The sequence below is a fragment of the Saccostrea cucullata genome, unplaced genomic scaffold (genome assembly GCF_032062105.1).
Source record: "Saccostrea cucullata isolate Sc308-1 unplaced genomic scaffold, CSIRO_AGI_Scuc_v1 ctg572, whole genome shotgun sequence".
NCBI classification, from domain to species: Eukaryota; Metazoa; Mollusca; class Bivalvia; order Ostreida; family Ostreidae; genus Saccostrea; species Saccostrea cuccullata.
The window spans coordinates 125,300-140,138 of NW_026930578.1; the positions used below are offsets into that span (position 1 = coordinate 125,300).

The 14,839-nt window shown below is 32.1% G+C and overlaps 1 protein-coding gene across 1 annotated transcript; it reads right to left on the reverse strand.

Annotated features, from left to right (window-relative positions):
* Window positions 1-2,240: 2,240 nt before the first annotated feature.
* Window positions 2,241-13,267, reverse strand: LOC134229156 (multiple epidermal growth factor-like domains protein 10). Its single transcript, XM_062710860.1, has 8 exons — window positions 13,216-13,267; window positions 9,374-9,613; window positions 5,955-6,089; window positions 5,641-5,778; window positions 5,364-5,504; window positions 4,113-4,247; window positions 3,549-3,689; window positions 2,241-2,368 (listed from the first exon to the last, which is right to left on the reverse strand). Exons 1-8 carry the CDS (start codon window positions 13,265-13,267, stop codon window positions 2,241-2,243), a joined length of 1,110 nt encoding a protein of 369 aa, XP_062566844.1.
* Window positions 13,268-14,839: the final 1,572 nt, after the last annotated feature.

Here is a 14,839-nt window from a genome sequence, read left to right on the forward strand (position 1 = left end):
AATTTCAACAGGCATTAGGGAATGCTTTCTCTCAAGCACATGATCCTACTCAAAGAAATTCAGGGGATACTAGTTCAATAAAATGTTCACCTTTGTATGGTCTCATGTATACTTATCCGAGTTGGATTGACAACGTTCGTTTTCTCCGGTTTTCTCATAAGGTTAGTTTGATATACATGTACGGCTGTATTCCAATAAATAGGTAATTTACAGTAATAAGGTTAGTACAGTTTCCTTTTAATTCAGATATAAAATAGATTTTAAATATTTAATCTGTTTCTCAATTATGTATTTTGCTTATATATTCCTGGTTTCTACATGTGTAGTGATAGACATGCGTACATGTTTCTTTGATCTACTCATAGCCAAAATCTATACTATTTTATTAGGGTCATCACATCGAATCCATGTATAATTCGGGTTAGGTTTAATTTTACAGGGAATCAATTTCATCAATCATGATAGGTTTTGGCTTGGGCATGGCTACTTCTGCCGCTCTACCCCCACCCATATGGTGGCGGAGTTCCCTACCACAATAACTTGTGGTTGGGAACTTGTGGCGTAAACGAGCGGCACTAAGTAAATATCCTTATATGCAGTCATGTAACTCATGAAAGTTGAAAAGTAAACTTTGGATTTAGATATACATAAATAAGTGCTTGACCTCTGCACCTCCCAGGGTCAAGGCTTTTACCACTTTCTGCTATGGTGTTTGTGAACTTTGACCTTTGAACTTTGAACCTGAGTTTGAATATTTAATATGTAATATTTGCTTTGTTGTGTTGCCAGAGACACCAATAGCTTTTCATAATTTGTGTCTCTGGATAAACAGCCGTGCCCAATTTTCGCCACAATAAAATTTATTAAATACATACTTGATGTTTTTATATGCACTTATCTGAGATAATATTCAAAGCTAATTCACTCTGAATTAGCTGCTTTTATCGAAGGAAGTGCATATTTAAATGCTTTACCTAAATCTCAGTACTTATTCCTAGTGATTATCGTTCTTGTAAAATATTTTAGTTGATCATTCCCCCTTTTAATAAAAACACCTGAGGGCGCTTTGGTTGCAACTTCCTTTTTCAATATTCCAGCATCATCTTGGGTCGGTAAAAATTTTCCAGCTTGTTATTGTGTATTATTAATATGAAGCACCCACCCACCTCACCCATTTAGAATAGATATTGCTTTTCTGGTTTTTTAATGCTTTCAGACGAAGACTTACAGTGATTATCAAGCTCAACATGACAGGACTTACGGGATGAAACTAGGACCTTAGGGAACAGCCATTGCCAAGGGGATTGAACCACAAGTATCTCGATGGACTCACAGCATTCTGGACTTTCAAGATATTTAATGCGAAAGTGATGTGAGGAACAGCCATTTATATGGAAGTGATTCATCCCAAGAGCAAGTCATGCATCATTTCCAGGAGCCAATAATTTTCCTCTAACCGCAAACATTAAACAATAATGTGAATTTATAGTATCCGGTACGGCTGTCCGTTTCTTTCCAGCTGAGATGTGCATAAACGAGCGGCACTAAGTAAATATCCTTATATGCAGTCATGTAACTCATGAAAGTTGAAAAGTAAACTTTGGATTTAGATATACATAAATAAGTGCTTGACCTCTGCACCTCCCAGGGTCAAGGCTTTTACCACTTTCTGCTATGGTGTTTGTGAACTTTGACCTTTGAACTTTGAACCTGAGTTTGAATATTTAATATGTAATATTTGCTTTGTTGTGTTGCCAGAGACACCAATAGCTTTTCATAATTTGTGTCTCTGGATAAACAGCCGTGCCCAATTTTCGCCACAATAAAATTTATTAAATACATACTTGATGTTTTTATATGCACTTATCTGAGATAAATACAAATTACATGTTTAGATAGAAAAGTCAACACATCATAATGAGTTGTTTATAAAGGCTGATATAACTTTATCTGCTACACTGACTCCTAAAACGGTCATCCAAAGTCACAGCAGTAAATAATACTCTATAAAAGTAAAAAAGATGCATATTTACATAAGAACACTTCGTCATACATCGAATTATTCAAGAAATGTTTCTGTAAGCCTGCGTATCTCGTATTTTACCATTCTTCATGCATAAAATATGTATCAACAGTAGCGCGATCAAAGGATTTTCTGGTAAATAGCATGCTTGCTGCTCTTTAAAACAGCGTGATTCATTCGTGGAAAATTATCATGTATTATCATGTTAATACATCCACTAGGCTGTTTGCAAAGGCATGTCGATTTCTTCCTCTTTCTCGTCAGCACGACTGGTATTGCTACCAAGGGTATCGTACATCTTTTCTTTCTGGTTTCCGCTCTCGACAGTTAAGGATTTTTCACAGTCTTCCTGTGAATTACTGACCATGGGTTATTGACTCATTCTCCGCCTGTAATTAGATAAAATGTCACTTTTCTTCATGTCATTACTTTTAAAATTTAGCAAAATAGCCTTCTACAATACATGAATCAATAATATGATCTCAGGGTAATATTTTATGGAACAGAGAATATCAGAAAGTAATACATTTCTTTTTCATATACATGTATCACGTCTTGTATCAGCAATTTGGCTGATATTGGTGTTTTGAACTGATACAAGATATGATATGAACAAGAGGTCTATGGACCTTACAGGTTACATAGGCATCATGTAACCAAAAGTAAAAAGATTTTAAAGATTGCATTGAATTTAGTGGATTTGGCTCCCTCCCCTCAGACCACAGGGGCCAGAGAACAGTGCATGAAATGAAATGTGTTTAGTCAGATGACATAAAAAGAGTATTTTTATGTTTATCATGTTTATTTCAACGTTATATCCAGTCATTTTTTTCTTAAGGAGTCAACATCTTTCAGTGTATACTTAACATCTTTATATCAAGTGACTGTACCTCCATTTCGAGGACTAAAATAACTGATACATACCTTAGATAGATAATATACCCAGCCAACAGAAAACTGCCCAAAATACTGACAGAGAACAGAGATATAAGCACGTGGGGTGAATCACAGGTGCTGACTGAATTAACGTATTCGATTTTACCAGTAATGTTTGCTTCTACTGTCAAGGTAAATTAAATATATAATTCAAGGAAACACGGATATGACCAAAACAAAATGACAAAATATTTCATACATAAGTTGCTTTTTGTTCTCATATATTTTTTTCCCAGAACTCTCTTACAAAAATACAGAAAATTATCTATATCTCAAAGGCACTATTGACTGTTTTGTCTTTCTTATTACAAAAGCTGAAATTTGATTTATCAAACAGTCAATTTGTCGAATATTTTGATAATTGAGTTCTTTTCTAGATTTTGAAGTTTAACTGTACTAAAACAAATATGTGCCTAACATTTTATCCACAAGTTATCAAAGTGTTATGAAATTATTTCTGAATGATCTAGTCCACATACATGTATGATAAACATTTTTTGGCGTTGCGAATGAAATTGCAAGAAATCTGATAAAATATAGATTAAACAGAAAAAATAAATTGACATATAGAAATAAAATGAAATCATGCCTTCAAAACAATTCACTCCTTGCCATCCACTTTTACAACCATCTTTACAGGACCCAGTCACGTGATCACAAACTCCAGTATCGTTACAATATGCACTACATTTCTGCTTACAATTCAAACCATACCAACCACTGTCGCATTCTGCCAAGAAAAATGATACTTTTTTCTCATTTTGTGTACATATAGGATTTTCATGATTTGTGTTTGGATATGATTTTTGTGTCCTTATACCTAAGCATGGTGAGGGGATAAAAACACTCAATAATATATACAGAAATGAACTTTATTTTACTTCGCCATTTTCCCACAAAAAAACATTGTGACGTCACAACTGTAGGATATCAAAAAATATCCAATGAGAGATATTAGTAAACATGAGATATTCTTGTAATAATTTATTGCCTTAAAAGATAATATTCTCGTTATTGACACTCATATAATTTTTTTATTGAGCGGGTATTAAGCATTGGCGGTTGAGAATATGTCAACTATAAAATGCAATAATTCATATCAAGAAACATCGCATTACAACGCTCGTTGATATTTCTATCATTAGGTTGCTACCTCTTGTACAACTTTCTCCCATGTATCCCGCAGCACATCCATTGGGACAGACTCCATTAATCTGATTACACACGGCTCCTCCTCGGCAGTGTCCACATCGTATGTTACAGTTCGTTCCATTCTTCTTGTTGCAGTCTGTAACAAGTAGAATCAATGATTTTTTCCGATTTGTGCATAAACTTAAATTCAAATTATACTTTAAAAATGCACACCATATTAACATGTATTTATTTACTCAAAGAAAAAGAAATAAAAGTATATAAGAAAAACAAGATCCACTGTATTGTAAAAGATGAACAAAATAGATCATGATTATAAATTATCGAGATATTGTCCTAGTGTTGAGTCATTAGTTTCTTAAGTCATTAAGTTTAGTAAGGAAGCATAAACGAAACGCACTACGATACTTTGATAATGGGATACGATTATCGATATATATGAAAATCAACCAATTTTTGGGATGCGTAAAAAAATCTTAGCAATTGAATCGATGTTCCCTAAAGTTTTTTTGTTTGTATAAGTAATTATTTTGTATAAGTTATCAATATGTATGTTTAATTTTAAAAAATAAAGTAAGTATTTTAAATGGGAAAAACAATCAAAGACAATCTTAGGTTACGATGACATTTATAAAGATATAAGGAAACAAGCATCTAATTTATTTCTTGATTAATTACATATATGTGTAGAAAATATCGTAAGAAACTAACAGTATTTTTTTTTTTACTTAATATGCATATATCAATTTTCTGAGGAAAATTTTGTAAAATTTATTTTATTTTATTATTTATCTATTAATTTATCTATGAATTGTTTATTTATATTTTAGCACCTGACATTAGAATACAATAGAATAGTTTCAATGCAAGAAAAAGATCAGAGGAGTTCCAAATAAATCGTTTATCTTGAGTTCACTATTAGTTCACCGTTAACTTTGCGCTCGCGTTTGCGCTCCGTTCGCGTCCTGCGTTCGTTTACTATTCACACATCGTTCACTAACTTGCGTTCACAGTTCACATATCGTTCACTCACCTTTCGCTCTGCGTTCGTTCAGAGTTCGTTCAGCGTTCGTTCGGCGTTTGTTCAACGTTCAAGTGGGAAAGTAGAACGTTTCATGGACTGTAGAAGAAATCTATTTTATTCCTGGGACTTATTTGTCAAAATAATTTATGCTCATAGACACAAGGAACCAATATTCAAAATCTTTCTTCCCTGAAACAGGATTTCTAACACCATGCTCTGTGTATTTACCTTTGTCACAAAGGACACCTTCCCAACCCGTTTTGCAGCCCCCCTGACATACACCGGATTTCGAGTCACATCTGTTGGAGTAGAGGCAATTCGGGCTACATTTCTTCTCACAGCTTTTGTCATAGAATCCAATTGGACACACTAAAACGTAGGCAAAAGATTTATCAGAGAGTAACACTGCAAAATCATGGGCTATTACAATACAAATGCCTGATCATCACCAAAAATAAAACTACTTTTATGTTTACAGCAAAAATAAATCTAATGGTATGTTTACTTTCAGTACATCTGGTTCCCTGATAACCTCGTTCACATCCGTTTTGACACTTCCCATTAACGTGATGGCACTGTTCAAAGTCTAGACAGTCTCCACAAAAATCTTCACAATTCTGTCCGAAACGTCTTCCACTGCATTCTGAAAAGATATTTCAATAAGAAATCAATTCGTTATCAAGTCTCAGTATATTTCGGTGGTCCCATTTTCCGAAACCTTGACAGTTTGAATAGATTTGCACTAGAGAACTGCAAAATATAATGCATGTTTGTAATTTATTAAGACAATAATTGCATAACAAACTCTTCATTTAATACCTTTGTCACAATATTGACCAACATAGCCTGGTTTGCATCCTAAACAAACCCCAGTCTCGATGTTACAGTATTCCTGGCAGTTTGTATGACATCTAAGGGAACAATCAGGACCAAAATATCCAGACGTTGGACAACCTGACAAGCAAACACTTTATAAAAAAGCTTCCCCTTTTACGTCAGATATGATAAGACACTTCGAATATTGCTTTTCTCTATTAAATGTATGTAGTAACTGCTTTTAAAAATATTTTTATATACAAGTGATAACAACACTTTCAAACACAAAATGTAAAGAAAACTAGGAGACTTATTGTTCACAGAACAATAAGAGGTCTTTCCACCTTCTTTGAATTTCAAATTTGTTTTATATCTGACTCCAAAAAATTAAATTCCATGAAAAAGAAACCAAAACTGTCTTAAAGCATAGAAAAAATAAAAATAAAAAATAAGAGAATGACCTTGACCTTTGACCTTGAAAAAATATTCAAGGTCAATGGTCAAGGGTCACAATGCAATTGACCTCATGCTTCTATGACTTATAGTTTTTAAGTTATAAGGTTTAATAGTATGTACAAAGAAGTTAAAGGGCAATAACTCATATAAGGGGTCATCAGATCATTTCTCACTTACACAGTGAAGTTAGGCCTAAAGACCCTTAAGACGATAGTAAAGATTTGGTGCCTCTACTGTCTACGGTTTCGGGAGGAGTAGCGATAACAAGGTTTTTCGCACAAGGGGCAATAACTTTTAAATGTGTTCATGTTAGGGGACAAGAATGAAATCTGTGAAACAGTTTTAAAAATACATATTAATGATACATAGACATTTAGTATATGTTAAAAGACAAAAGAGATATAAAAAATGCTTAATTTCTCATTTTTTGAATGACCTTGACCTTTGACCTCTATATGAATTTTAAGGTCAATGAATCTTTTGCAGTTGGTCCCATATCTCTATAACTTGTCGTTTTAAAAAAATTAAATTAATTGTAAAATTTAAAAAGTTTCAGGGGCAATTACTCATTGAAGGGGTCACCGAATGCCTTTGCAATGAATAGATTGAAGAGTCTCATTAATTAGTCGAAGACATTGGTGAAGGTTTCATACCTCTACGGTTTATGGTTTCGAAGGATTAGTGATAACAGGCATTTCTTGCAAAAGGGGCAATAACTTCGGAAAAGCTGAAGGTTCATTTACGCAGGGTCAACTGCAAAAATATTTAATGGAGTACATTCTTATGGACTATAAATCTCTTTGATATATCTTGAAACTCAAAATCACACGGCGGAAAAATAAGAAGAATAAGAAACAGAAGAATACCAATAGGTCTTTCCACGGAAAGGTGGAAAGACCTAATTAGACATTTGCTGTAATTATACTTTTATTTAAGGATGAAGATGTATATACCCGTAAAAACACGAACTTAATTACGAATTCAGCTTACTTCATTTATTTTACTGACGTTGTGAAGATTCTAATTTCTCAAAAAGTTTTCTCATGCAATATCCAAGTGACCAAGATCTTGCCTACGAGTTCTAGTTTTTCACCTCCCAATCCATTATTTGCGACACTTATGTTTAATTATATCCAATGCTGACACAAATTAAGCCACACTTTAGTACACACTTATATTCCTCTTGTATTATTGATTTCACCCTGTTACTAAAGTATACGATCGAACAATCATTAGAAGTTAATTATTATTATTATTATTATTCTTACGTATGCATTTTCTTCTCACTGATTTGTTCATTTGCTTTATTATTTTGGGATTTTTGTTTTTGTTTGTTTGTTTGTTTGTTAGTTTGTTTGTTGTTTTTTGTAGATTTCTGTAGGTTGTGTTCGATACGTATAAGTAAAATCCTAGAAATCGTGCTGTAAATCCATTACTAGGACCTGAAATATAAATATTTTAAATCTTAATTCATGCATAGATTAATGTGAGCCATTTTTAACGGGAAAGTTTTAGCCAACAAACAAAAACACAAAATGCAGATGCAGTTTTAAGCTGAGAGAAAATTTTAAAACCATGCATTAAAAAGTGAATGTTTTATTCTTGGATTGGATTTTCATATACTCTTATACTTGTCATTTCTAAGCATGATATTGTTTTAAATATATTAGTAAGTAGACATCTATTCAAAAATAAAACTTTCTTTTACCAAAAATTGGACCAAGTCTATGCAAGATACGAAAGAATGTTATTTCGAATTTAGTCCTTTTAGATATCACTTGAATTGTTAATATATCAGATTTTGGTGTTTTATTTTTAAGAAATTTTTGAATATTTTTGTTTAAGAAATGCGATTTCATATCACTGGCGAAAATATATAAGACAATACAAAAAGTTTCATTCAGTAGAATTTCTTTGATCTTAAGATTCAATGATAAAATAAATCCATTGTCATAAATCTCTTGTAAAGAAGGATGTGGAGATAACGAACAATATTCAATCTCAAAGTCAAGAAAATATTTTACTTGCTTATAGTAGAAAATTTATATGAAGTACCAGCATGTGTACAAAAACGGGAGAAAATATTTAGCGCAAATTTTTCACCCATCCTCTTGGGAAAAAAATTCATGCTACCTTTTGTGTGTTCTAATGAAACATAATTGCAGTCTTTTTAGTATAAAGTAAGTTATTGATATTTATCACTTAATAAACTACTTTTTCAAATGAAAATTCAAACTTCACCACAATGCTTATTATGTAAAAAAGAAGACACTTTAGAACAGACATTTTATTATTGTACTTGTGTGACAAATTTTTGGAACCATTTTCTAGCATAATTGAATGATCTACATATCATATTCCATATAGACAAGCTTTTTTGTCAAAATGTTGTATTTGGTCTGTATGTTAGAAAATTTGATAGGTTGAATTACTGCATTTTGCTTTCTAAGTCTTATATACATTCAGTGTCAGTATCTAATTTCGATGTTATTAGAAAAAACCCAGTTTTCACACCTTTTTAAATCTTCTGAAAAAGAAATGACTCCTTAAAAAACTGTGTATTGCTCAAATATTAATATAAATATTTTGAATGAAACTTTGCAGACAAAATTAGATGCATTAGAAATTATTCTCTCGGAACGTATTGTATATTTTTACGATATAATTGAATTAAGTGTTACAATCAATATGGAATTTCCACTGCCGGTATCCATATCAATAAAGTAGTCAGGTGTAATGAATGCAAAGGGTATACCCTCGTGCGATATCGTAGATTCTAAAATCTCATATGGCAAATGCCTAATCACGAGTCGTGTTCAGTTTTAAGGATATGTGCCAAATAGGGTAAAGCTTAAAGTTAATGACAAAGTAGAAGACAATGCATTGAATGTGAAAGGCCGATATCAGACATCATACTTTTTTTTATCAAAAATATACTGGTATGGTCAAGCCATTTTTCTACTTACCCCACTTAATATTTTCCGTCCTGTAGTAAATTGTGATGTGATGTATACTGAGAATTGATGTCAGATTTACCCACCAGGTGGCAGTGGGAAGATTATTACCGGATATGACGCATTGTCCACCTGTAGATGAGAGGTCCTTTTTGAATCCGTCGACGCCATTACTTGCATGTGTTCTAGGATCACCTGGATAATATTCGTATTGCTTACTTTGCCAGGACGGTTTATTCAAGGCAATGTTTTCTGAAAATATATGTGAAAATGAAATCAGTGAGACAAATCTCATGGCAAGAAACATATCGAAAAAGGAAATCAGTAAGTTAAATAAATTTACAATTTACCGTATGCATTTGATTGGAAAATAATCCTCTGAAATGTCACAAATAAAGCGATGATCCGTAACATAGTTCTGTTTTTACTAAATAATGAATGAATGAATAATTGAAAGATCCGTTAATACAGTGAGTCTTATTCTCATTAATTAGTATTTTTTGTTTAATGAATTTCCTACTTATTCAAGTAGATTAATTGTAGATATTTTTTTTCAATTCATTCGTGGCTTTGTGTTTCCTCTTTCTACTTCATTGTCAAGTAGTTATTGTGAATCGTTGTACAATTACCGGTATTCAAATCATATTTCATTTATAATTAAGTATTTTTCATAAACGAAAATTATTTTTTATGCATGATTTTACATTCCTCTAATTAAGAATATATATAGAACTTTTGAGACAACGAACGGTATTTAACCTAACAAATCCATTACCATTAAAAAATACAAATTGGAGAACAGCAAATGGGACCACTAACACATCAGAAGTGTGCTCTATGTAAATTGAAAAAAATCAGTGTAATTTTTTTATCAGTCACATATGGATAACGTTCAAGGTTTTTGAATTCCATTAATAATTCATTAATTAATTGATAATGTTTTATTTAAAAAAAAATTATCATGTGTGTTGGCTGTCTACAGTAAAATACAATTTCCTAGGGAGGAAAATATTCAAAAAATATAAAAAAAAAAAAAAAAAAATTGAAAAGCTAGTTTGCAATACCAGTTACTGATTATTACACAATTTTAGTAGGACAATAAATATTGTGAAAATAACCTCTCGATCATTTTATTTAAAAAAGTAAAATGAAAAAAAAAATAACAAAAACATTGATTTTAACTTTTTATGCAATGCTTCATAACGTAGATGTAACTTTAATTTGTATCATCTGCTACGGGTATTTAAGGACAGATGATATAAACATTTTTTCTTTGGAGGAGACTTAATATCTTGTCGCAAGTTTAGAAAAGTGGATAATTCTTAGAATTTTTTCTCATAAGAACTGGAAAATGACATAGACTTGGAAAATATCAGTAATAATTCAATATAATTACAAATATGGACAAAACACACTCAGTAAAGGTACACAGATAGAAAAAATCAGAATATGTTACCTTCGTGCTGAAAGTGTAATATAAACTTTAGAAAAATATACCAAGTCAGATGAAATAAATTAGGAAAAGCAAAATTGTAAAAATCAGCCTATGTGATATTGCTGATTTTTTCATATTGTGACATGATATAAGGTCTCCCCAAAGAAAAAAAAATGTATTATCTGTCCTTACGATAGGGAATTTTTTTTTCAAATTTACAGCACAAGTATCAGTATTGTGATTCATTGTATACTGTAGATTGGCAAATAATCATAATGGTTTTAATTTCGCTGTGTTCATGATTTATCATTTTTCCGCAAAATTAAAGCCATTAAGAATGTACGAGGGTTGATCCAAAAGTAATCTCACAACTTCGACAAAATCGCTACCCGTGGACGTAAAATAACAGAATTATTAATGATGAAAGCTACATTTATTTCAAAGTAGACCTGAAAATTTCAATTCAGCATGATTTATACTTTTCAAAATATCGGATTATATACAAATTGTGATTATGGTAGTCGCCGCACCTACATGTAGGTAACGCCATATGACGGATACGCGACGTCGTACATTTAAACGCTTCCCTTCGTTTCATTAAAAAATATGAGAGATCCACAAACACGTTCACAAATTTCACTTCCTCAAAGAAAACTTGCTAACCATCGTACACTCACTCTTTTCATAATTAATTCTTCTGTCAAAATTATTTGAACAGTAGTATAAGACCAACTTAAAATTTCACATATCGCTCTAACCGTCTGTCTTTTTTGACAACGCCACACACCATTGAACGCTTCCGTCAGTCCTCCCATCTTTCGGTCTTCTTGTCATCTGCTGAGCATTCAATGACCCATCACCCATCCAAAATCGTTGAAACTATCTAAACAAGTCTCTTATATTTACATTTTCCCTCTGTGAGACTGGTGAATCAACGTTACCGTCTCTTCTGATGATTTCTCCATTTTGAAGCTAAAATGCATTACAGTTTGTTCTGGCTGTCTTTGCTCATTTCGACATTTCCCTTTTTTCAATGCAATGCACCGGAGTAAAACAACGATGTTTTTTAAATAAAAATTAGCAATTATGTCATATACTTTTGCAACTTAAGGCTAGAAAATGATGTAAATTTTTGTCTTTTCAAATATTTTGTGATAAGGCGCTTTTAATAGATGTTTTTTTTAATGTGTTTGTCTTTTTAATTAAAAAAAAGTACACTTTAATTTGTGACGTTTGGTTGTGACGCGGCGACCCCCCATGTGTTCTATGTTTTAAGCATCTATAAAATAAATTCAGTTAAACATTATTGAATGAAAAATTCAAGTTTAATTCGATTTATCTTTGTGCATCTTTTGGTATATTATATTTGATAATATGACGCCAACTATAAAGATATGGACACTGTGACATTACTTTTGGATCAACCCTCGTAATTATTAATTTTTTAAAAAATCTAAATGCTTATACTAAATTTTGAATCAGTTGTTTGAAGCATGAAATTAAAACCATCGCAATTGGTACTTTTGGAGAAATCGTGAAATTTTAAAACCGGGAATTAAAACAACTTACAGTATGTAGAATAAGAGTGTTGATGCAGAGATTTTCAAATGGGCGACTTTCTACAAGAAGATTCACAGTAAGCTCAAGGGCTATGATTCAACAGGAAAAAGAATTTAGATCCTCGTAACTTGCCAAAACGTGAATAGAAACCTTAAACATGTTAAACAAATGCTTCTTAATATCAAATAGCCAAGTATCTATTCATAATATGTCTGGAAAAAAGTAACGCATTTGATTTATATTTCTCAGAACAAGTATATTTTTGCATCTAAAATGTCTTTTAAAAATTGCTCATACAGAATTTATATCTCATTTGTTCAAACAACAGCTACAATATACATGAATAAAGATAACGAACAGGATTCAAGCTCAACATAACAAATCAGGGACGGGCAAAATATCAGAGATGGGCTCAGGTGCTTTGGAGTCAGCTTTGAGGAGCATCCCATGCCAAACGGTCGAACTCGTCGTGTGCTCGAGCTCCTTGTCATAGTCGGGAAAACATAGAAAAACATCCATATTTGATGTGTAAATAATGGTACTTTATAAATGCATTCGTACTCATCACTGCTAGACAAATTAAGCACCGAGTCGTTAGTTCTCGTTTAAAACAAGCATTCTATATACATGTACATAGGAATTAACCATACCAATTTGTAACACTTGTAACCAATCTAGCAATTGCTTATAGAAAATACGATTTCTATAATTCTTTTGTAAGTACTTAACGTAATTGGCGTACTCATCTTATTATGTTTTGTTATCTTTAAATTGATTTAAATTTAAATAGCTAAAATGAATGATCGACTTCTCTTCATACGAGTGTCTACTTTACATTATAAATGTTAATTAGATGTACTTTGTATATCATTGTCCCAGATTTTGGACTTCTCACGACACACTGGAGGCATGTTCAACAGAGTGCCATCGAATATTTCTGTCGGAAATCTTGTAGAAGGAAATTTGGCGAGCGCTCTCGAACGTTCGCTTTGTTGAATAGGTCTCACTCTGTCTCCCTTTTCTATCTCGTCGTAATTGTTGTAGTTTTTTTTTTTACACGTGTTAACGCTTTTTTTAATTGTAGAACAAATGTAAAGCCTTTTATTATCACTGGTACTACAAAAGACTGTTCTTTTGGTCAATTTCAAATACGTTAGCAACAAATAAAGCACAATATTTTCCATTATTTCTTTCAAAGAATTACATTATTGGGCATAACAATTAAATTTGCACCAAAATTAAAATAAAATTTTACTAATATTATTTAAAATAAACATTCGCTAAATATGCCTCACACTATAACCACCCGAACAGGGTTACTAGTAATTTGAAAATAAAAGTACATAAGAAAAGAGTGAAGACTAAATGAATGAGTAGTTTTGATGCCTGACCTGTTGTCTGTATAACTTTAAAATTGAAGAATTATGTTTTTAATGTACATATGGATACAGTTACATTGTAATTCTTGATAAACCGCAACCTTTAGTAATTTAGAAATCACGGCGGTATCATATAAATACAAGTCTCTGTATTTGAGTGACAGAGACCCTGTATCGGACGGGGGACGGGACAATCAGCGAAGAAACGATTTATCTGAAAAAATCTGATCAAAAACTTCACCAAAAAAAATGGGACGTCATAGAAAGACATAGCGCATCCTAGTCGCTGATCTTTTACGAGGATCGTTTAATAATTAATGCATCATGTCATCTAAAAATATGAAAAAGTACATAATACATATTCTTTTGAGTTTCAATCCTTCAAGGCATTCCCTGTTACCCTTTACACATGTATTATGTCTTTGTATCCATGAAAGAAAACCTCAGCATACTCATCTTTAGGAATGCCCCAAAGGCACTGACAAATCTCATTTCCCATGATATATTTGACATTGTACAATCTTCCTTTGATTGTTTTCATGTGTTTTGGGGAATAAAAATATCTCACATGTCTTAGATCTATCTAATATGACCTATGGAAAAGTTCTATTCAGTTTATTGTCTTCAAAATATAATTTATTTCCCTAAGCTTATATGCAACTGCGTCGTTAGGCACAGGAAAAATCCCAATGTCACAGATATTTGGTCTACCCTTGCAAGAAATCTGCTTAACTTTACTTGGTGCAATTCGAACATAAAAATTTCCATTGGTAGTCCTTCCTTTTGATTTATGTACATATTCTAATGAATCTCTCTAAATACACGAAAACTAATAATAAAACATGTTTGGAGCATATACTTCTCTTTTCATAATAAAATGACACCTTTTCTTAAATCCACATTTTTTTAAAATCTGACAATTCTTTATATTTACATGCTTTGATTCCGCCAATCCAGGTGCTCCAAGCCCTGCTTCTGACTAGCTGTTTGTCCCGCCCTGCACGTGGTTTTTTTTTTTGGAACCACACCAATACAATGATGGGGAAATAAAGTACATTTACAATTTGTAATTTTATATCGGACAAAGGCATTGTACATGTAAAT